Source organism: Chlamydotis macqueenii, chromosome 16 (genome assembly GCF_036417535.1).
Source record: "Chlamydotis macqueenii isolate bChlMac1 chromosome 16, bChlMac1.mat, whole genome shotgun sequence".
Classification (NCBI taxonomy): domain Eukaryota; kingdom Metazoa; phylum Chordata; class Aves; order Otidiformes; family Otididae; genus Chlamydotis; species Chlamydotis macqueenii.
This window is the reverse complement of record NC_141571.1, coordinates 5,612,104-5,633,735: the sequence shown is the minus strand read 5'-3', so window position 1 is coordinate 5,633,735 and position 21,632 is coordinate 5,612,104. Positions and strand designations below refer to the sequence as shown.

The 21,632-nt window shown below is 54.7% G+C and overlaps 3 protein-coding genes across 8 annotated transcripts in view; 1 reads left to right on the top strand and 2 right to left on the bottom strand.

Annotated features, from left to right (window-relative positions):
- Window positions 1-10,743, top strand: part of ZHX3 (zinc fingers and homeoboxes 3) — a 49,498-nt gene extending 38,755 nt beyond the window's left edge. For all 3 annotated transcript variants that reach the window (XM_086760877.1, XM_086760878.1, XM_086760879.1), the window contains exons 3-4: window positions 550-3,486; window positions 4,926-10,743. In XM_086760877.1, the coding sequence (XP_086617003.1) occupies window positions 711-3,486; window positions 4,926-4,936 (2,787 nt within the window). In that variant the 5' untranslated portion in view covers window positions 550-710 and the 3' untranslated portion in view covers window positions 4,937-10,743. The remainder of the gene's footprint in view (window positions 1-549; window positions 3,487-4,925) is intronic.
- MANBAL (mannosidase beta like) overlaps window positions 1-11,318 on the bottom strand; it is a 191,142-nt gene extending 179,824 nt beyond the window's left edge. Inside the window, exon 1 of the mRNA XM_086761008.1 lies at window positions 11,177-11,318. The gene's annotated coding sequence lies outside the window, so the exon portion shown is untranslated. The remainder of the gene's footprint in view (window positions 1-11,176) is intronic.
- A 546-nt stretch (window positions 11,319-11,864) lies between these two features.
- PLCG1 (phospholipase C gamma 1) overlaps window positions 11,865-21,632 on the bottom strand; it is a 44,359-nt gene continuing 34,591 nt past the window's right edge. The window contains exons 16-32 of one of the 4 annotated variants that reach the window (XM_086760742.1): window positions 21,279-21,466; window positions 20,796-20,996; window positions 20,226-20,345; window positions 19,758-19,938; window positions 19,532-19,609; window positions 18,965-19,068; window positions 18,620-18,716; window positions 18,434-18,506; window positions 18,056-18,213; window positions 17,419-17,515; window positions 16,745-16,969; window positions 15,830-15,978; window positions 14,386-14,500; window positions 14,041-14,202; window positions 13,607-13,695; window positions 12,842-13,029; window positions 11,865-12,504 (exon numbers count right to left, since the gene is read on the bottom strand). In XM_086760742.1, the coding sequence (XP_086616868.1) occupies window positions 12,462-12,504; window positions 12,842-13,029; window positions 13,607-13,695; window positions 14,041-14,202; window positions 14,386-14,500; window positions 15,830-15,978; window positions 16,745-16,969; window positions 17,419-17,515; window positions 18,056-18,213; window positions 18,434-18,506; window positions 18,620-18,716; window positions 18,965-19,068; window positions 19,532-19,609; window positions 19,758-19,938; window positions 20,226-20,345; window positions 20,796-20,996; window positions 21,279-21,466 (2,268 nt within the window). In that variant the 3' untranslated portion in view covers window positions 11,865-12,461. The remainder of the gene's footprint in view (window positions 12,505-12,841; window positions 13,030-13,606; window positions 13,696-14,040; window positions 14,203-14,385; window positions 14,501-15,829; window positions 15,979-16,744; window positions 16,970-17,418; window positions 17,516-18,055; window positions 18,214-18,433; window positions 18,507-18,619; window positions 18,717-18,964; window positions 19,069-19,531; window positions 19,610-19,757; window positions 19,939-20,225; window positions 20,346-20,795; window positions 20,997-21,278; window positions 21,467-21,632) is intronic. The other 3 variants (XM_086760744.1, XM_086760743.1, XM_086760745.1) reach the window with 3 other exon arrangements.

Sequence of the window (21,632 nt, the reverse complement as noted above, 5' to 3'; positions counted from 1 at the left end):
GCCTCCTTGCTCCCGGCATCTCCGCAGGCAGAGGCCCTTGGCACGGGCACGGTGCTGGGAGCTGGCGAGGAACTTCCCGACAGGACGGCTGGAAAATGCCGATTTTGAAGAAATCGAAACGTTTTGTGGGGAACGTGCTGATTTTTCGTCAGATTTTTCTGATGGAAAGCAGGTGGATTTCCCAGGATGACCCTGCCTGGTGTTGCCTCCTGTCTGCCGCTGAGCTGGGAGCCCAGACACCGCTCTCCCCGCCGAAATACCGATGATGGGTCTTGATAGGGCAGAGCGAGGGGAAATCTCAGCATTTTTCCTCCTCAAATGAGAATTTGATGCGGGCTGTAAAAGAGGCTTGTTTGTATGTGGGATTTTTTGAGGGGTTGTAATTCACAGATTGTATGTGTGAAAATAGGGTAAATCCAAGGTCAAGTTAAATTTTTCCAGTGAAAGAGGCTGAAAATGATTTACTGAGTGAAACAGTTAAATACCAGGACAGTTGTGGTTTGTCTAATGCCAAGGAAACTAACCCCTCCTCCCTCTCCTTGTCCTCAGGTTCAGTGGCAAATATGAACATTTGGCGACACTTGACAACGACTCCTTGGGACATCATGAATTTAGTGGAATCTAGACCACAGAGCACTTGCAATAGTGTTTTTTAAATTTTAATTCCATTTAAGTGAAAGAAAAAGTAATAATCTGGATCAATTGTAGTGATGGCTAGCAAAAGAAAATCCACAACTCCCTGCATGATACCAGTAAAAACACTGGTGCTTCAGGAGACCGAACTGGACACTGTAGAAGATGGTCGTGAAGGAACGCAACAAGATGCTCCCATGGAAGCGCCAGCAGCTGGTGATGCTGGTGCCAGTAACAGTAACAACGGAGCTTTGTCGAACGGGCACCGCGGCATTGCTGATAGCGACACTTATATCTGCAAGTCTTGTGACTTTGGATCTCAAGACAGTCATCACTTCTTGGGGCACTTGGACTCGGAGCACTTAGACTTTAGCAAAGACCCTGTGTTTGCATGTGTTGCATGCAACTTTTTGGCAAATAGCCACGAAGGGCTCTCGCAGCACAATGCGGAGTCACACGCCGGCGAAACGAGCTTCGTCTGGAGGGTGGCTAAGCAGGACAATCGTACAACTGTGGAGCAAAGTGTCTGTGAGGCTGCCAGCAGCCATGACCCTCCAGGAGAGGTCCCTGAAGAAGGGGTGGACAGCCAGTCTGAAATTATCATTACCAAAACCCCCATCATGAAGATAATGAAAGGTAAACCTGAGGCCAAAAAAATCCACACGCTGAAGGAGAATGTGTCGAGTCAGTTGGGCAGTGAGTCAGAGGTGAAAGATGGAGAGCATTCATTCCCAAACGGATCTGTGCCGGTCAGCCAGCCCACTGCAAGTTCGACCAAATCATCTCATATAGTGAATGGCTCCATCATAGGAAACGTGCCTGTTCTGCAAGCGGGTGTCGCACAACTCGTGTCACTGCAGCAGCAGCCCCCCTTGCATCAGCAGCTGCCTACATCCAAATCCCTTCCCAAGGTGATGATCCCCCTGAGCAGCATTCCAACGTACAATGCGGCCATGGACTCCAACAGCTTCCTCAAAAACTCTTTCCACAAGTTCCCCTACCCCACAAAAGCTGAGCTTTGCTACTTGACCGTGGTGACGAAGTACCCGGAAGAGCAGCTGAAGATCTGGTTCACTGCCCAGAGGTTGAAGCAGGGCATCAGCTGGTCACCGGAGGAGATCGAAGATGCCAGGAAGAAGATGTTCAACACCGTTATTCAGTCTGTACCACAACCCACCATTACAGTTTTGAACACACCGCTGGTTGCAAATCCCGGGACCGTCCCCCATCTTATTCAAGCGACTTTACCGGGCCATGTGGTGGGGCAGCCAGAGGGGACGGGGGGGCTGCTGGTCACACAGCCCATCATGGCAAATGGGTTGAAGGGCACCAGCTCCTCCTTCACCTTGGCAGTGACTTCTGTCCCTAAGCCCCAGCCGGCGTCGCAGCATGGCACGGTGAGCTCCAGCAGTGCGTCGGGGGTGAAGGTGGTCAGCAGTGGCCAGCCGCTGCTCACCGCCTGCCCGGCGATCTCCTCGCAGACCTTCCTGGATCCCAACGTGTACAAAAACAAGAAGTCCCATGAGCAGCTCTCGGCTTTGAAAGGCAGCTTCTGCAGAAACCAGTTCCCTGGCCAGGCTGAAGTTGAACGACTGACAAAAATCACAGGCCTTTCCACCAAGGAGATTCGAAAGTGGTTCAGCGATAGGAGGTACCACTACAGGAACGTGAGAGGCGGCCGGGCCGTCTTCCCTGGAGACAATGCTCTTGATTCCCTGCCTGAAATACCTTTCGATGTCTCGTCCAGAGGAGCCGAGCTGAGCCCCGCGGTGGCAGCGGCTGCGCCGGCCCCTCACCACCCACCGCGGCGGCAGTCGTGGCACCAGGCGCCCGACTTCACGCCGACCAAGTACAAAGAGCGAGCGCCGGAGCAACTGAAGGCCCTGGAGAGCAGTTTTGCCCAAAATCCTCTTCCTGCGGAGGAAGAGGTGAACCGCCTGAGGGGGGAAACGAAGATGACGCGGAGGGAGATCGATAGCTGGTTTTCGGAGAGGAGGAAGAAGAAGGTGGCGGAGGAAAATAAGAAAGTGGAGGAGGCGGCTCGGCAGGAGGAGGAGGAGGCGGAAAACGGCGGCGGGGAAGGGGAGGACTCCTCGGATGAGCTGCGGGCTGCGAGTGAAAACGGTTCGGTCGATGCCTCTGGCAACAACCCCAACTCAGTGGAGCGGAAGGTGAGTCCCATCAAAATCAACCTGAAAAACCTGCGAGTGACCGAGTCCAATGGCAAAAGCGAGTTACCAGGGGCTGCTGCAAACGAGAAAGGAGACAGCAGCTCCAGCCGGCCACCCACCCCTCCGAAAAGCAAACTGAACTTTAAAAAAACGGCCCAGCAGCGGCATCTCCTGAAGCAAATGTTCGTGCAGACCCAGCGGCCCACCAACCAGGAGTACGATGCCATCGTCTCCCAGACAGGTCTGCCGCGGGCCGAGGTCATTCGCTGGTTCGGGGACAGCCGGTACGGCTACAAGAACGGGCAGCTGAAGTGGTATGAGAACTACAGGCGGGGGGTTTTCCCCCCGGGGCTGGTGGAGGTCAGCCCCGCCGGCCGGGAGGTGCTGGAGGACTACTATGAGAAGCACAAGGGGCTGCGGGAGGAGGACCTGCCCGGCCTCTGCGAGCGCTCCCACCTCAGCGCCCAGCAGCTCAAGGTCTGGTTTGCTATGAAGGCGGAGGAGGAGAGCAGGGGCGCCGTCCCCGAGGAGGCCTGTGCCGGCGAGACGGCGGGAAGCCGCAAAGGGCCGTGCGAGGCCGGCTTGGAGGTGTCGGAGAGCAGCGAGTCGTGGGAGCCGGGCGGCCAGGAAGGCAGTGCTGGGACCCCCGACGCCCCTGGCCCTCCGCCTGCCGCACGGCTCGGTAAGGCCTCCACCTCGGGCAGGGCTGGCTCGGCGGGAGGGTTTGGGTAAGCATGGAGCACTGAGCATTTCCCATTTGGGAAATTTAGGGAAGGGTTTAGTGTCTGGTCTTGCTGTTTGGGATTTAATGGAGGAAGTGGTGAGGAAACCCCTGGGAAGGAGTGGGGAGAGGGAAGGAGGATGAGGATGGTGAGATGCCGTGAATGCTGCTGCCCACCTGCCCCTGCCTGCCTTGCTGACTGGATGCTGGCACTGCAGCCTAAGTAAAACCAGCAGGAATGTCTGATCCCTTTACATGCCCCAGGGGAAGGTGGCCCTTGGGTTTATTTATGACCGGGATGGGTATTTGGGAAGGAAGGGGCCTGGCTGCTGTGCCCCATGCCACCAGCTCCTTCCATGCCTCCCGCTGGCCTCGGACAGCAGACGTACCCTGTGCAGGCCAGAGCCTCCTCCCCTCTCCCACCACCAGCTCCCAGATGTGAGCACCCTCCCTGGGAGTGTGGCAAGACTTGGGTGTTGAAGGTGGAGGCTCCAAGGAGGGAGAGGACATGGAAGGTTGGTGTTTACAGCTGCTGACCCTACCCCTCCTCCAGGACTCACTTTTGAAAGGTGCGTGTGTGTGTGTGCACGCACGTATGGAGGAGAGGTAGTTTCCAAGCCCTTCGTGGGCCTTTCAGAAGTACAGCTGGGGGCCGTTTCCTCCCTGGCGGGGTTCCCACCAGATGGGGACAGCCAAGCACTTGCCGTGTCCCTCCGCGGGCTGTGCAGCCCCTCGCCTGCTCCATGCACACAGCTCCTTGCCGACGTGCTGGGCAGCTGGGATCTTCTCCAGCCCCACTGCCTTGCTTTGGAGCCTCCCACAAGCTTCTGCCGTGGATACAGGCCTTAAAAAAAATAAAAAAAATAAAAAAAAATCCACTAAAACTCATTGCTTCCCTCCCCTGTCTAATGCAGAGGAGGTGGAGTGTGGGTTTGCATGGGGCACTGCCCCTCTTGCAGCTGGGAGGCCTGGATGTGCGTTGCCCCTTGCGCTTTGCTGGGGAGGCATTGCAGCGTTTGGGGAAGGGTGGTGGGCCAGCTTTTGTGCCCGTGCCAGGGTGATGGCCATGCCTCCGCTAGCACCCTGGCTTTATGCCACCCAGAGAAGGCGATCTTGTCACCTCATGGCACAGAGGCAGGAGGTGCTTAGCAAGGGTGCACAGCTTCGAACTGCCGCAGGCTGCGTCTTGCCTTAGCCCTGTCACTAGCCAAAGTCCAACTCCCCTTCCATAAGGATTTTGGTTTTCCTGCCCCCTTTCTCTGCAGCTGACTCCATCAAGGCTCCCAATTTTGCTGATCCCAAGGCACTCGTGCACCCCTTCCTCCCCACCCAGCACCCCACCTGGGTTGCCGGTCCCTGCGGCGAGCTGGAGCATCCCTGACACCTCTGTTCTTTTTCAGAAACAGACTGAACTCAAACCACCAGCCCCGGAGGACCCGCTCTTACCCTTGAGAAGAAATTTTTGGTCTTTAAGAAACCCATGGGCCGGCCTGATGCAAACCTCAGGAGCAGGACGTGGTGATAAAGCACTGCCATAAACAAGACCTTTGAGCACAGCATGCGATGGAGCGCGCGTGCGAAAACTGGGCACTTAGTGCAGAGCTCTCGGTGGCCCGGCCGAGGAGCTGGCTGAGAGCTGGCCGAGGCGGGGGCTCGGCTCACCCAGGAAATAGGATGCTCTTGTTTGCTTTCCAGTGGACAGACTTTCAGATTTCATATCCATATACCGATGCCTACAGCTGCCTATACAAGCATAACGAATCTGACATTGTGTAAACAAGGTCATTGCTTAGATACGGACTGTCATGGCACAGTACTTTAGTACTTTTTTTCCTTTTTTGGGTTTTTTTTTTTTTCTTTTGTCTGTCCGTTAAGGTGTTTGTTCTCTAAAGGTTGGCATGGCTGCATATATCCTCTCCGACTTTCTGGTCCGTAAGCCCTGGCAGTGAAGGGCTTTGCGGGCACACATCGCGGGGGGTGTGTGTTAGGAAAGGAAAGGTATCCGAGCAGAAAACCGCCAGTCTTGCATTAAAGTCCAGTGGGAGTTGAGGGAGATTTTCATCCCTATGGATGAGGTTAGATTTAGCGTTGCGCACTCTCCAATAAATAGCAGGTTCCCAGACCCAGACAGCCCAGGAGATGGAGTTTGGTATCATTTGTCCCTTGTTGGCTGTAATATTTTCCCCTGTGCTCCAGGAGACTGACTGCAGAAGGCTATTAAATCTCAAAGTCTCCCTTTAATCACTGAGAACTAGCACATAATAATTTTTCCATCCTGACCTGGAATCCTTTTCATTGTTCAGCGAGAACAAGCTGTTCTTCAGAGAACAAACGCAGAGAATATGCAGCGTTGCTGTGAGTGGTTCAAGTCATTGTTGTCTCCAAGGGGTCGGTGAGGCAGCAGCTCTGCTGCAATCAGGACGTTTTCCTCTTGCAGCCCTACACGGCAGATCCTCCTGCAGCAGCGCTGGTAACTTCAAGTGTTTGCTCCAGTCTTTTCAGTCTTTTTCCATTTTTTTCTTTTTCTTTTTTTTTTTTTTTTTTCCGCCAGTTCATCTGCAATAGTTTTGGTTAAACAGCAAAATAAGTTTCCCAGTTAACCTTCCTGCTTCCCAGTACATGTACATTTTTAATGTGCCCGTGTTGTCTTGGGTGGTTGCTGTGTGATGCAACAACTTGAAGATTTTTTTTTTTTTAAATATTCTTTTCTAATGGAAAACAAGGTCTAGAAGGGAAACTCTTGAGCTGAATAGTCCAGCCAAATGCTGTGTCAGACCATTCTGTCACGAACTAATCGAATCCCAGCTCAAAATTGGTTCCGTGTCTTGCCTTCACTTTTGCTCTTGGAAGGCTATTCCAGAACTTCACTGCCTTTGAATGGTTAGAATCTTTCTTTAAATTTCTAGTTTGAATTAATTCATGGCCAGTTCATTCCTGGTTTGTTTTGGAGCCAACATTGTCCTTTAACTTAAATAGTTTTTGGTGTTTATCCGCTGATATATTTATGGAGAGTAGTCATAGCTCCTTATTTTTGCCAAGCTAACTCCGCCAAGCTTTTTCAGTAGAAGGTTTTTATTTAGTGAGAGCTTTTTAATGTGGGAGACTTTATTGTTGGTGGTAAATGATATTTATTAGAAGGGTGGGTAGCAAGCCCCAAAGGATCGGGTCCAGAGATTTACAAAAAAATCTGGTTTAAAAACAAAACAAAGCTCTTTCAGAACCTCTTCCAAAGATGGTGTCTGATTTCTACCTTTAATTGCCCTTGCTTTTCCAATGCTGTCTTCATCCCTTCTTTAAGAGGCCGCCTTGCTCTCAGCTCCTAGGACAGAGTTTATCTGCCAGGGCTTTGCAAGAGGGAGGAGGCTTCCTCTCGCCTGGCAGTAGGTGCTGGCGCCCGAGCTCACGTAGCTCCCCTGGCCCGTGGTGTAACCCCCGCGGCCTACCGTGAGCGGCTGCTTCAGAAGGAGATGAGCTACACCCTAAAGAGAGCCAGGGCAATGCGCTCGGATGCAGACACCCACGCTGCAGCCATCTCTTAGCAGTCAGACCTCCCAAAATGCTGCTAGCAGGGGCGGTCTCGACCTGAAGCACCTTGCTGTGACGCCAGGCTCCCTAAATTTCTTTCTCTTTAGAAGGACTGTTGCCAGCCATACCGTGGGGGAGGCGTAACCGAGCTGGGACGGCTGCTGGCTTTGCGTTGGCTCGGCCGGGCAGCATCTCTCCTCCGGGAGAGCAGGGGCGGCCGCGCTGCCAAGACAGCCAGAACCCCAAGGATTCACCCTCACGGGTGCAATCCTTCACGCCCCAAAATGTCACAGGTGACGGGGGAAGCTGGGTGGCAGCAGATCTGGGAGTCGTGCGGCCCGAGAGTGAGTGTATGTACAGCGTTACCTTCAGAGAACAAATACAGGTAGGTCATTTACTCTCTAGTGTCTATGTACATGCAGGTTTATTTCAGTACACATATATACAGTTCAGATATGCCATTGATTCTTTATTGCATTAAGGTGTACATTAAAAATGTACACTTTTACTAACTACTTGCTATATAAATATGTTGGAAGTGTAGTTTGCCCATTCAAGGTGATTTTCTGTGGGATTTTTGGTGTACACTTAAAGGCCTGTGGCTCATCGGAAGAGTGATCCCCGCTCCATCTACAGAAATGTTTAAGGACTATGGTATGAACTGATCCCTTCGATCCATTTTTCCATGCACTAGCTGAAATTTTTTGCACTTGGATTGTATTTGGCCAGTTTTCCAGAAAAAAAATGAAAACAGAAGTCTTGTGAGCTTGAGGGAGAATTTCCCGGTGTACACAGAAAAACTAGCCTTGAGGGTTGGAAGCTGCTGAGGTTTTTGAGCTTTGTCTCCATGCATTCATACAAGCACAGCAGGAGTTTTCTTTCTTCTGAGTCGGAGGAATTTTAAAAAGTGGTTCCATGCAGACTCCCCTCAGACGCAGCGGCCAGGCGACCGGGCTGGCAAGCGCCATTGCGTGGGGAGGGTAAGATTCAGAGACGAAAAAATAAAAAATGAATTGAGTTCCCTTTCTAACTCCCACAATCCTTGTTATCAGCATTCTTTTAGTTGACTTGCGATCTCTGTGAAAGTATAAGCTGAAAATTTTTGAGAGTTTAGCTCTGTGGTCCTGTGTTTCCTTTTCACATTGTTTTTGAGGCTGAGGAGAAGCAGGTGTCATCTGCAAATACTCAGGTTTTGGTGCAGGACATTAGAAATGTGTTTGGAACTGAAGGAGAAATTGAGAGGGGGCTTGACAGTTCCAGCAGCAGCTCTGGTCTTAAGAGGAAGCCTCACCACAGTTCTGTGTGAATGTTTATCGTCATCTAAACAAAGACTGCTATCTTGACTTGAAAGGAGGGGTGCACGATAGAGGTCGTGCAGCCAGCATCAGTAAGGAAGGGAAATTAAATTCCTCACCTCCATCCGCTGTGTGTGAGCACGGGCTTGGCAGGCAGAGTAGTAACCATTTTTAATCCATGTCAATCTTGTTACTTATGTCTCTGAGGCTGCTTAGATTAAGGGCACAATCCAATTGCTTAATAACCTGAAACCCTGATTTGTGCTGTGCCCGGCTCGCTCACGTGAAGGGCTGCTGATTCTCCCAGTGCAAGGAACAGCGTTACTTTATTCATTACCAGCGGGCCCTGCCGTGAGATTTCTAGACACGGCTCTGTTTCATTTGGGTAGCTTATTTTTCAGCTCCTTAATTAGCATCCTGGAAAGAATTTTTTTCTTATTTTTTTCTTAGCAGAACACTAAACAAACCATAATTTACAGGCTCCTATTTTCAGTTCCCCGAGAGCTGAGGGCTGCTGCACATCGGGCCCGCAGCCGTGGTGAGGAGTGGGCACAAGAGCATGGCATGAACCGTCAGCGTCTGCCCGCAGAGCTCCAGGTATCAGCACAGCTGCATGTCCCCTCCTTGCCGGGGGCTTGCTGGTCACCACGAGAAGCCACCAGCAAAAGCAGTAGCTGCTGGCAGCTGGGATGAGAAACCCTGTAGTCAGCCCGCAGCTGACCGCGGAACCTTCACCTGCCTGGGCGACGCTCGTGCAGGAGCTGGAACTGCAGGATACCTGCTTGGTTAATTTTTGCTGGGTGTCCTCTGTTCAGGAGGAGGAGGAGGATGTGGAAGGCTGGTTTGCCCTGTAGAATTTTGAGTAGTATTATTTTTTTTTTTAGTGAAAAGCAATTTTTGGTCACAGGTTGTACAGTGTTGTGCAGTCTTCCCTGCAGCCTCTCAGAGACGTTACGGAGGTAACCTAATCGGAAGGTGATGTTTGGAAGCTGAGTCACTGGGAATCAGAAGAGAAAAATTATTTTCAGCACTTAGGCACAAATTAGAAAGTGAATACAATGCTGCAGCTTCCTGACATGTTGATAGTATTTAAAGTGCTTGTAAACTTCTCTCTCCTGTTGCCCAGATAATTTTGGCTTTGCTCTTTTCAAATCAGCCGGTGGCCTGATGTGAGTCAGCTCCCTGCGGTGACCTCTGTGGCCGTTTCTCAGCTGATCACCAAACCAGCAGGGTAAGATCAGGCAATGCTACAAACCGAGGAGGTGGGGATGAGACACTTGCAAGCTGTGACTTTTTTTTTTTTTTTTTTTTGGGCAAATTGAGTTTCTGCTGTATGTTTTACTGGCAGCGGCCACTGCCAGGAATGCTGGATTGGCATCACAAAACTTTAAAAAGCAGAGTGAGTGAGCTCTGTTACCTAAGCAGTTTGTTTTTTGGTTTTTTTTTTTGGTTTGGTTTTGTTTTTCTTGGTATTGCCTGTTCCAGTAAAGAGTGCTCTGTTGGCTGATGTTGGCCATATTTTGATGGCACAGTTAAAGCCACTTTTTCTTTCTCCTGTACTGATGGAGGGTGGTATTTGGAGGACTCTCGCTTACTGGTGCTAGTGAAGGTTGAGCTAGGAATCCATGGCATAGAAAATTTCTTGCTAAAATTGCACTTTCTCTCTGCCCCATCTGGCTCGTGGTGGTGTTATGGGTACGTGGCTCTGATTCCCCTTGCACATACTAACATTGCACTAAAAGAGAGACTTTGGGAACAGCGTGTTGATCACTTTGTTTCTCAGTAGACCACACAGTCAGCCTAATGGGGTCTCTTTTTTTTTTTTTTTTTTTTAATTATTGTTATTTAGAAATCATGCTGGTGCTGAATGACCTGGAATTTTTGCTTGGATTTATCCAAAGGAAAATGTAATTGTGGCTGCAACGGGACCTTTCATAAGGGTGGCCGTGCAGCTAGGGAGCAGAGCAAGGGCTCTGCTGTGTAACCGTCTTTGTACCGGGGAGGTGTGGGGGTTCCAGGGGGGTTATTATTGTGTTTTTTTTAAGACCACAATTTTAGATGGTCACCTTGGCAATCATGTGAGACAGGAAATAGTTTTTACTTTTGGTAAGGGTTTTAAAGAGACAAAAAAAAAAAGTGAAGCTGCCTGTGATTGTGGGCTGTGGCTATTACTAGGGCTAGGGTAGCTTGTACCTGCTATGGACTTTACCTGCTCTTATTCTGAGGGCAAGAACTCCTTGTAGCAACATTGCCACTTCTGAGAAGTGAACGGCAAGTTTCCCTTCCTTTTGTATATGTGGATGTGAGGGTGGGCGAGGGGAAGAGCTTGCTTGTACAGTTTGTTGAAATGAAACCAGACATTTTTGGTTGTTCCTAAATAAAGAGCGTAAAAGACGAACATGAGTCGGCTTGTGATCGCGCCCAGGTTTGGGGAAGCCCACGGTGATGCCTTTATGCCTGGTGCTACTGGTCCACAATGGTGAGAGCTGCCCTGTGCGGGGGGGTGGCGGGGCTGTGCCCTGCACCCCAGCTGCGGGGATTGCTCACTCACAACCCTCTGATTTGTTTTAAAAGCACGCCAGCTTACCCACAGGCTAAGGCCATGGGTGACCTGTCAGGAGCCCTCCTGCAGCCTGGAGTCACTGTTCAGCCCCAGTCCAGTTCAGAAAGGCACGGTCAGCTCTAGCAGATACCCTTGTTTTACCCTTTTGAGTGCCCACCATTAAACCCTGGGCTGTTCCTGCTTATTTCTTCCCCCAGTAGAATCATGGAATGGTATAGATGGGAAGGGACCTTTAAAGGCCATCTAGTCCACTTGGCATCTTCAAGACCTAGCACTATATAAATAATTAGCGTAGGACAAAGCCACAGGAGCACTTCAATTAATATCCATTAGCTACTGCTTGGGGTGGAAATAAAGAGCAGTAGTATTGGTGCAAACGTAGAATCATGGAATAGTTAAGGTTGGAAGGGATCTTTAAAGGTCCAACCCCCCTGCAGGGAGCAGGGACATCTCCAACCAGATCAGGTTGCTCAGAGCCCCGTCCAGCCTGGCCTGGAATGTTTCCAGGGATGAGGCATCCACCGCCTCTCTGGGCAACCTGGGCCAGTTGTAAAAACCTCACTGTAAAGAAATTTCTTCCTTATGTCTAATGTGAATCTACCTCCCTCTATTTTAAAACCATTACCCCTTGTCCTGTCACAACAGGCCCTGCTGAAGAGTTTCTCCCCAGCTTTCTCATAGGTCCCCTTTAGGCACTGGAAGGCTGCTCTAAGGTCTCCCCGGAGCCTCCTCTTCTCCAGGCTGAACAGCCCCAGCTCTCTCAGCCTGGCCTCACAGGAGAGGTGCTCCAGCCCTCTGACCAGCTTTGTGGCCTCCTCTGGACCCTCTCCAACTGGTCCATGGCCTTCTTACATTGCGGGCCTGTGACAGTAGCTGCAAACTCCATAAAGCCCGGAGGAAAGAGGGAGCAGGGCTGCACCCCAGCTCCTGGATGCAGACACCGGAGCCACCACACGTGTAATACTGACACTTTTATTGTCGGTTAAAGCTAGAGCGGCCTTGTAAACGTAGAGGCTCACTACTGGGCCCAGAGGCAGTGGCTATACAGGTAGGTGCGATGCTGCCAGGACCGAGAGATGAGCTGCCTGGGTTGCTGAAGTCCCCCCTTGCCCGGTGCGCTGGGAACGGGTCCAGCGAAGGATGGCCGCAAAGCGCCGCCGGCAGCTGCGCGGGAGCGGGATCGCCGGGAATACAGGCAGAGCAGCGACGCAGAGGGGTGGTTGGGGGGATTTTTGAGTCTCTTTCCTCGCGAATAGTGACAGATTCATCTCTCACCTCGGTGGCCGGCAGGCTGTACGCACCCATGCGCTTCATTAAGGGCATGGTGGTGAAGGTTGGTGGGGTTGGTTAGGGTTTTGTTTGTTGTTTTTTTTTTTTTCCCCAATATATATTTTTTTTTTTTTTTTTAGTTCTCCACTGGAACACCCTTCAGCAGAGAAACTGGAAAAGCTGCCTGAAAGTAGGCCATAGCAGTGCCGTTTCCATAGAAACCAGTTCACAGCGTGCCAGTGAGATTCACAAGCACTGGAGGTGCTTTCGCCCGCCGAGATGGGCTACAGCCGGTTGTCCCCGTTGACCCGAGTCCTCCGCAGTACCCTGCAGTGAGGGACAGAGAGGGGACACAGCTGAGGCTGACCGAGGGGTGAGCAAGGGCAATGCTCCCGTGTCAAAAGCCACCCCGAGGGAGGAAAGCAGGGGCTCAGCCTGTGCCCCACACAAGTGGCACCAGCTGCAGCGTGGCAGCTTCTCATCCCACCCTACTCCCACAGACCCCCCAAAGCAGTGACTCCCCCCAGGCCTGGCACAACTTTCATGCTGAAATTGAGGGTTTCCACACAGCCACACAAGGCTGCATCTCCGCTCGGGGTTACTGGGAGGCTGAAGTGCTGGGGAGGGTCTCATGCTGGGAAGAGCTCTGTGTGCATTGGTGTACCTTCGCTCCCGGCTCTCGAAGTGGTCAGCCAGCTGCTCCTGCGACATACGGAAGTCCTCGAAGGGCTGCTGGTACCGCGCCTCGAAGGAGCCCTCTCTGCCTCTGCTGGTCAGCAGCTGACTGGACGCGTCCCCTGCTCGGTCCCTTAGGGCTGAGGCACTGAAGAGGTTTATTTCGCCATTCTCCTGCTTGGGTAAGAAAAAAAGAAATACAGTAGTAAAGGAAGTGTACATCTCATAGCAAAGGCAGTCCCAGGGCAGGGCCACGGCTGCCCTGTGAGCAGCCGTGCAGGGCTCACAGGGTCCTGGGGTCTGCAAGGGGCAGCTGCTCTGTAACACCTATCGCTGGCTCCCTCCAACATCATTTTAAATGAAGAGATAAAAGAAACTTCTGTCTCTGGAAGAGCTCTGCCCTCTGCTTATGCCAATGCGGATGGCCCTGCACCAGCCAGGCTCCGTGATACCGAGGTGCAACCTCCCCAGAGCGCAGACAGGGACTGGGATGGAGCAAATCTGCCTCCTTCAGCTTTTGCTGAAGGGATTTCCAGGCAAGTCAGCTGCAGCCCAGGGCTAAAAAAATGCCACAGCTCGCTGCAGGAGGTGAGCCCAGCGCTTCCCACCCTGCCAGCCCTCCGTGCATCACTACAGCGCTGCGCCGAAAACTTGGTTCTCCTGCGGACATTCAGGCCTGGCAATGCTGAGCTTCGCTGCACCAGAGCTGTGCTGCTGCGGGGCCGAGCGGAGCAGGATGTTCTCATGTCCTTACCTTGCTAGGAAAAATTTCTATCTTGACGAGTAGGGAAGCCAGCTCCAGGTTCTCACTGTAGTTGTTTTTCAGGGGTACAGCTCGGAAACCTGGAGCAAAGACAGCCCCAACGTCACTCATGGCACAGGCACTGACCTGTCAGTCCCCTGGCACAGAATTCAAGGTTGTTTTTTTTTTCCAAGCCCCTGCCTCCAGCACCTCCTAAATGGCAGCCAGCCCCAAGGGATGTTAGCAAATGGCTTTGTCCTTCCTTCATCTGGCTGGGGACTTGACCTGGCACAGGAGGGACTGAGCCAGCCTGGAGACTGACAGCATCCTCCCATGAAACTCAGCATCTCCCTGGCTAACGATGAAATTAGCAAATGGGTGAGGACCATCATGATACCCTCCCCCTGCCCTCTTCTCCCCCTGCCCTGCTTCCCCAGGTGCTTTACCCGTCTTCAAGCCCTTCACCAGGAAGGTGGCCTGAGCCAGGAAGTTCTCATCGCTGAACATGTCCTCCTCATACACCACGAAGCGGAGGAAGGCAAAGTCGGGGTTGCTGACCTGAAAGTGGAACTGCTTCGGGGTCCAGACAGGGTTCAGGCCGTTGTCCGCTAATCACAAAACACTGCTGTCAACAGGCAGCCCCTGCCAAGCCCCGTGCCCCCCGCTGCCCACCACGGCTGATGCTGAGCTCCCGGGCAGCCCCCGCCCCGGGGCCAGGCTTTGCTGCAGTGCCCACGGCTCACACCGTGGTCAGGAGTGGTGGTGCCTCCTTCTCTCCTCCCCTCACTCACCCACGATCTCGGTTTTCTGCTTGGCGTTGTCGTACTCAGCCCCTGACACCTCCACCTCCACGAAAGGACAAACGATTCCCCTTCCATTTTTGGGAAGGTGCCGGGCCCCCAGGACCTGGGTAGCGAGCAGGAGAGATTTGGTAAGAGACAAGAGCGAAGGAAAACAACCTTGTTTGCATACCAAGATGTTTTCTTTCCAAATCCATCGCCCTGGCTCTGCTAATTGGAGAGAAAAGAGAGGCTGCCAGCCAGCCCAGCGAGCCTGCCCCTCGGAGAAAAACAGCTCCCACCCCGGAAGCTGCTGTGGTGTTACCGAGCACCAATTTGATGCGCAAGCCATTAAAAAAGGCGGCAGAACTGCCTCAGGTTCCTGTCTGCTGCCTGCACAGCCAAGCCTGGGACCACAGCATCCCTGCTCCAGCCTGGAGCTGGGCCGCCAAGCCGAGCCGCCTTCCCCCGCCCGGAGAGCTACGCTGGACACCCCCTTCTTTGCCGAAACTTCTTGACGGGAAGAAAAGGAGCTGCTCTCTGCTGCTGCTCTGCCTCCTGTTCACAGCACGGTCTGTGCTCAACTCAAACGACACCCTGCTTCCTCGCAGGAGGAAGGCCAGTGGCCATATGTCGCTCCAGCGTGCCGCCCGCACGCTGCTGCTGCAGGGGAAGGACGCGCGGCCAACGCTGGATCATGTGCTTTGAGTCATGCTGGGCTTGAGACGGCTTCTCCACCCGTGGAAGCTGGCTTTGGTGGGGACATTGGGCAGGTTCGCCAGAGGCCAAAAGGCTGAGCCCGTCTCTTAAAGGAGACAAAGACAGGCTACAGCACAGGGACTCTCGATGCCTGCTGGGTGCTGCTGCATCCCAAGATGCAGGAAAAGTTTGTAAAATAGGAATTTTTAAGGAAATGGTGGACAGAGGGTCAATGATGCAGCTGGGGCACGATGGGGTGTCCCCCCTGAGCAGGGCTGTGGCTCTCTGAGGTGAGTGAGAGCACTTCGAAGCAGAGGTGGCTTCAGCAGAGCTGCTGTTTGCACACGAGCATCCTCCCAAGCGGGAAGGGGACAGAGCAGGGGCACAGCTCCTGTGTCAACCGGCTGGGAGCCATCCTGTGCTTGGGCAGTGCCGGCCACGCTCTGGGGACAGGGATGTCACCTCTGTGGCTCGTGGATGCCACCTGCCGGCACCAGGCCCTGGGCAGGGGGGGTCCCGGGGGCAGCATCCAGGGATGCTCCTGCTGCTCTGCTCCAGGCACCCAGGGGGGTCGGTGGTGCCTCCCTCAGTGGCACCCATGGGTCTTCCCCTTCAGCGAGGGCTCTCCAAGTAAGGGCTGAGGGGTTTGGTGGGCAGCAGCTGCAGACAGAGGCCAGGAACCAGGAAAAACCATTATATCCCCCCAAACTCGGTATGAGCGCCTGGATCTGAGCCCGCGCTGGGACGAGGCACTGACCTCAATGGAGATGGAGAGCGGCTCAACCCCCCGCAGCGTGCTCTTGTCGAAGGGGTCGAAGACGTCGTCCCGCATGTTGGCTGGCTGCAGGACGTACCCGCACTGGCCGCTGGACATGAACAAGGCCTGGTTCATCTGCATGGGCTTGTCTGGAGAGCACAGGCAGGAGATGGAGCGAGGAGACCCCATGCCCTTTCCACAAGCCTTTTGCAAAGGGACCTGGCCCACCCCTTGGCAATGCCCACGTGCCGGGGCCATGGGGTGACTCTCTCACACACGATCTGCCCAACTACCCCATGCTCCATGGGTCACCCCCTTCTTTTCCTCCCTCTCCTTTCAGCTTTCCTTGTGCTGGCTCAAGTGGTTGCCAAACCGCCCTGCGAGATGCTTGGATTCACAAAAGGAATGAAAAAGTCAGCAGGAAAAAAAGAGGCAGGTCGTTGTCTGGTGGGTTGGTGAGCTGAACAGGCTCACAGCAGGGTTTGGCAAGGGCCAGGGAAAGGGGAAGGCTGGACTGCGTGGCAGGAGCAGGGGTGGAAGCTGGGGAACGGTGCACAGAGCAGCGAGCTCGACTCAGACCCTGCAACCAGTCATCGGTGTCCCAGGGCTGGGCCTGCACCATCCCCTTTAGTATGTCCCCTGCCCGCTCTGCCTCCTGCCAGGGACCTTGGAGGAAGCCCTGTCTCCTCTCCGTTTCATCTTCTTCTCATGGCACCACAACCTCCTGGCTCAGCCCGGGTCAATCCAGACATTCCCCCACTGCAGCAACCACGTGCTTGGACATCACCACTGCGTCCTGCTCCCAGCACCCGGCACAGAGACCACAGACCCCCTCCCAGACCCCCTGTTTGCCTGGATGGGGCTGGGAGGAGGCAGAGGGTACCCCAGGAGCCTGCCCACCTTCCCTGCCCTCACCTGGGGTCTGGAAGTTGAGTGCTACCAGCTGGCTGCCGCAGATCCACATGGGCAGGGGGTCGTAGTTGGAGGAGTCGAGGCGCTGGCCCTTGGGGTAGATGCGGGAGAGCTGCAGGCGGTTGTACTGCAGGAACTTCTTCCCTTTGATCTTGTTGACGTACTTTTCCGCCTTGGTCTCGGGAAAGGAGGACATATCTCGGTAACAGGCCCTCTCTGTGCCGATCTCTGGGAGGAGACAGCACAGCGTAAGCCAGGAGCACGTTCCTTCCCAGACATTTCAACCACCTTGGGCGCCGCCCTAACACCATCCTCTCCTCCCTTGGCTCAGCCAGCACCAGGTTGTGCAGATCCTGCTCTGTCCCGGCAGGCGTTTGCCGGGTGCCCAGCACCGATGGCTGAAACCGCCCTCGGTGATCAGGCACGATGCTCCCCAGCCCCACTCCACCAGCAGCTGCTCTGGATGGTGACACATCCCAGCCACAGAAGGACGGGGTGGGGAACTTCCATCTTCTGGAGATGGACATTTCCAGAGCTCCAATGTAAACTGGCTCCAACTTGCTTTGGACACCTGCCCTCTGCTGAGATCTAGCCAAAGCAGCACCGCAGGGCGCACTGCGGGGTCTGTAATGCCACGGTGCCTGCCTGCGGTGGCCACCAGACTTGCAGATGCTCACTTTCTTCATCGAAGGGCACAGGTCTGCAATAGACCACCAGCTCTGAAAGTTCCAGGGCAATTTTCTTTCTCCTCTCCATCATCTTCCCTTCGGAGAGCTGCCAAGAGAGGGAGAGAGAGGTGTGAGGCCCAGGTGGGAGCAATGGCATTGGATAACCCAGCTTGCCAACTGCGGTTAATGGCAGGGCTGGCCTGGTGCGGCCACTGTGGGAACCACTAGCAGGTCTGCTGGGTCTGTACGGGGGGACACCACAAAACCGCCCATGGGAAGGACCCTTGGTGAGTCCTACCTCCCACCTGGAGCAGGACTGGCACCAGTGCCAGCACAAGGTGGCTGTGGCCTTGTAGCCGAGCCTTGCACCCTCCACAGATGGAGATCCTCCACCTCCCAAGGCTGCAACACCCTCCCGATGGACCAGTCTTCCCAGATGTCCAGCCTGAACCTCTCAAGCCACAGTGTGTGGCCACCATCACCCCTTGCTATATTGTCAAAGATGACTCTGGCTTTATCATCCTCGTGACTGCTCTGCCACTTATTGCAGGCTGCCATCTCATCACCCCCCCCCACTCCTCAGCTCCTGGGAAATGCAGGACTTGGCAAGGAGACATCTTCCCTGTCAAGGGCTCTCTGGACTCACCCGTGCGTCGGCTGTCTGGGCTGCCTCCCGGATCTTCTTCACCCAGTCCACCAAATCCTCGTATGTATCGGCTGCCACATCGAGGGACAAGCGCGACACTGAGGCCATGCTGATGGAGAAGACGAAGAGGCGGTTGTTCTTCCCCTCGGGGCGGGTGGCTGCACGGGGAGAGGGAGCAGAGGGCAAGGTCACCAGCAGATGCTGAGCCAAGTCCTTCACACCACAGAGGGAGGAAGGGAGGGAAGAGGTGCTAAGGGACTCTCATGGCTGCCCTGGGTCTCTTCAGCCAAGAGGAGAAGCTCCCATTTCTGGTCACTGGAGGCAGCAGATGTAACAGCTGTAACACCCCCCACTCCTCCAGCCCTCCCTGGCACTCACCGATCTGGCAGGAGGGCACGTCCAGGACGCCTCCGAGCAGGTCTCCCAGGGGGCTGTTCTCATCCAGCTGCTGCTGGGAACGAAGCAGGGGCAGGATGGCGCTGGGCAGTGCGGCCGAGCGCGGGGGGCTGCACACACGTGCTCCTCCCCACCACCCCTCCTTGCTCCGCTCAGGCACAAGCTCACCTCCCGCTCCGGCTCCAGGCTGCTGGGACCAGTAATCTCCTCTACGTAGTTGGAAGGGAACCACAGCTGCTTCTTGCCGCCATAATCTCCTCTCCACCTGGAAGGGAGGGAAGGGGCAGCATCAGCACCCACCACGGGATCCCAGAGCATCCTGACTGGGGGGTCAGGGGGAACAGGCAGCTCCTCCATCATCTGGTTTTGGGGTTCGTGAGGCTTGGGGCTGTGCAGCTTGTGGGCAACCCCCAAACAGACCCATCCCTAGAGGGGACACACCTCTGTATGGATGGTGATACCGAGGTTTGATTGTGTCCCCAACGGGAAAAAGGGGGTTCAGGACCAACTCACCAGCCTCCTTCCTGTTTCTCCACGTTCTGGATGATGGCGTTTTTGGTGAAGGTGAGCTCATCTTCTCGCTGCGCCTTGTAGTCGAACAGGGCTTTGACTGCGCACTGCAATGAGGAGAGAGGTCCCATGAGGCCAGGCAGCAGATGGACACACGGACAACGAGCCCATGGGATGACAGATCACCTCCCACCGCAGACAGGTTTGTTGGGGGGGTGGTGAGGCATGTTAGGTGCAGGCAGCATCCAACCCTGCTGCCAGAGGCTGCCAGACCCTAGAGACCCTTGCAGAACAAATCAAGGCCCCCATTCATGCCAAACCAGAGGTCACAAGTCTGGTATGGATCCACACAGGCACCTTCCTTTGGGCTGGAGCCACTGATGGGTTTAGTTTGGAGAGTTCAGAACAAGAGGCAGCCCAGCCTGGGAACATGCAGGCTCAGCCTACAGCATGTCCCCCTGCATGGTCTAGAAATGAGTGCGCACAATAACACTCTTGGAAAATAAAGCGAAACACCTCCTACACCCTCAGGCTCTGCAGGTTGTTTCATGACAAGCAGTGAGAGCGTACCTTGAAGGTGGGCATGGGGTTGGCTTCCACGTAGAACCCAGGATGGCGTCCCTCGTAAAGAGCTCCATAGTCTGGCTCCTGTGGAAGCAAAGGGCCAGCGGTGACAGCAGGAGAACAGGTCCCCTACCCTGGGGGAGGTAGGGAGAACGCCCCAGGGGAGGCACCATGCCAGAGATGACGTCCATCACCCTTCGGCTTAGCTCTTCCAACAGCCGCCCGCACTCACCGCTGTCCCTATCTTCTCCAGCGTCTCCTCGTTGATGGGGTACCTCAGCTTCATCTTGCGGTACAGCGGGTGCTTTTCGTAGTAGCTGATCAAGTCCACCAGGCTCTCGAACTCGGAGTTGCCGAGCAGCACGGTCTGGCCCTCCTGCTGCACCCGGCAGTGTTTGATCTTCCCTTCCGCCCTGGCAGGTGGAAAGACACTTGGCACGTGGCAAGAGAAGGTCCCTGCCAAAATAAAGACACCCAAGCAAAAGGTGCCCCTGGGCTGGCTGCTGAGCACAGCCATCTCCCATCAGGAGACAGAGGCAGGAGCAGGGTTGTAAAGGCTCTCACGGGGCTGTGAGGCTTATCCAGGGCCACCCAGGGGCCAGAAGAGCTCTGGGAGGGCTCACACCAGGCTTACAGCCCCTCTGCTGCTCTCTCACCCACTGCAGCGTCCCAGCCCACCACCCTTCTCCCAGGGACACACCGGAAGGAGATGGCGTAGGAGCTGGGCTCACTCCTCTTGCGCACCAGGAAGGCTCCGTCGCGCGGCACCCGCATCAGCATGTGCTCGGCTTGGGCCCGGGTGAGGTTGGCGTGGTACCACCTTCCAGGAAAGACAAGTTACTGTACATGGTGTCCACACACCTCATCCCACACCTCTGCCATGCCACTGTTTCCCCTCCAGCCCCCAAAAAGCTGCCTGAATCCTCAAAAGGAGGACAGGGAGCCAAGATCATCACGTATGTAACACTGCAACAGGGTTGTCATCTCCTTTCTGTGGGACAGAGCCATTTGGTGACAAGCAGCACGGGCCAGGGCATCGCAGCCAAGCCCAGTACCTCCTTTCTTTGTGCTGAGCTTCCAAGACAGCCAGCTCCATCAACAAAGAAGCTGGCCAGCATGGCTGCTGTGACACAAAGAGCTCCATGGGGAGCAAGTGGGGACCAAGGAGGCCCAGTAAGGAAGGAAGGATCACAGCAAGACCTGAGAGGGTTTCCCATGGGGTCCCAGCTGCCCAGTGGACATGACCCACCCTTCCCAAATATGCACTCACTCTTTGCTTTCATGGGCATTGGTCTGGGGCACTGGCTCCGTCAGCCTCATCTCAAACTCGTTGCACCTCAGCGGCACCTCCTGGTAGTGGGTGATGAGGTCGTAGAGGCTGTCGAACACCAGGTTGTCCGTCAGGAAGAACTTGGGGCTGCCAGCATCCTGTCGCGAGTGGATCCGGCAGTGCTGCACCTTCCCGTTGCGCCTGCAGAAGAGGGAGGGGATAAATCTCCACAGACGACCCTGGTTTTGCATCTGCCCTGGCACAGCTCCAGCCTGGACACGGCATTCCTGCCCCACAGGAGACCCAAGGGACTTGACCCTTCTTCACTGGGACGGTGAGCTGACATGACGCTGGGGTGCAGAAAAAGGGGAGAAACCTGCCCGTGGACCATGGAGAATGGGACCCAACCACTGAAGATGGTGTCAAGATGAGGGCTACCCCAGGAGCGACACTGAGCAGCGGGCTGGCGCCCGTGGCCCTCACCAGAAGGAGAGGGTGTAGTCTCCAACAAAGGTCTCGCTCTCTCTGACGAGGAAGGAGCCGTCGGGGGCTCCCGTCTCGATGCAGTACTCCGTCAGCAGCCGCTCTGCGATGTGCCGCCCGTCACGTCCCGCTCCCAGCTTGCCGTGAAACCACTTCTCCGTGGAGTGAAGCTCGGTGCTGTTGCTCACCTGGCAGGGGGAAAACCCACCGTCTTGGGTTACCGAGGGCAGGCTCCCTGTGCCAGAGCCTGCTCTGCGCAGGGGCTTCCAACCAGGACCAGAGAGTTTCTGAAGGAGCTCCACCCTTCCCACCACAGGATCTCCCACTGAAGTCAGCTGGCAGCTGAGATGCTCA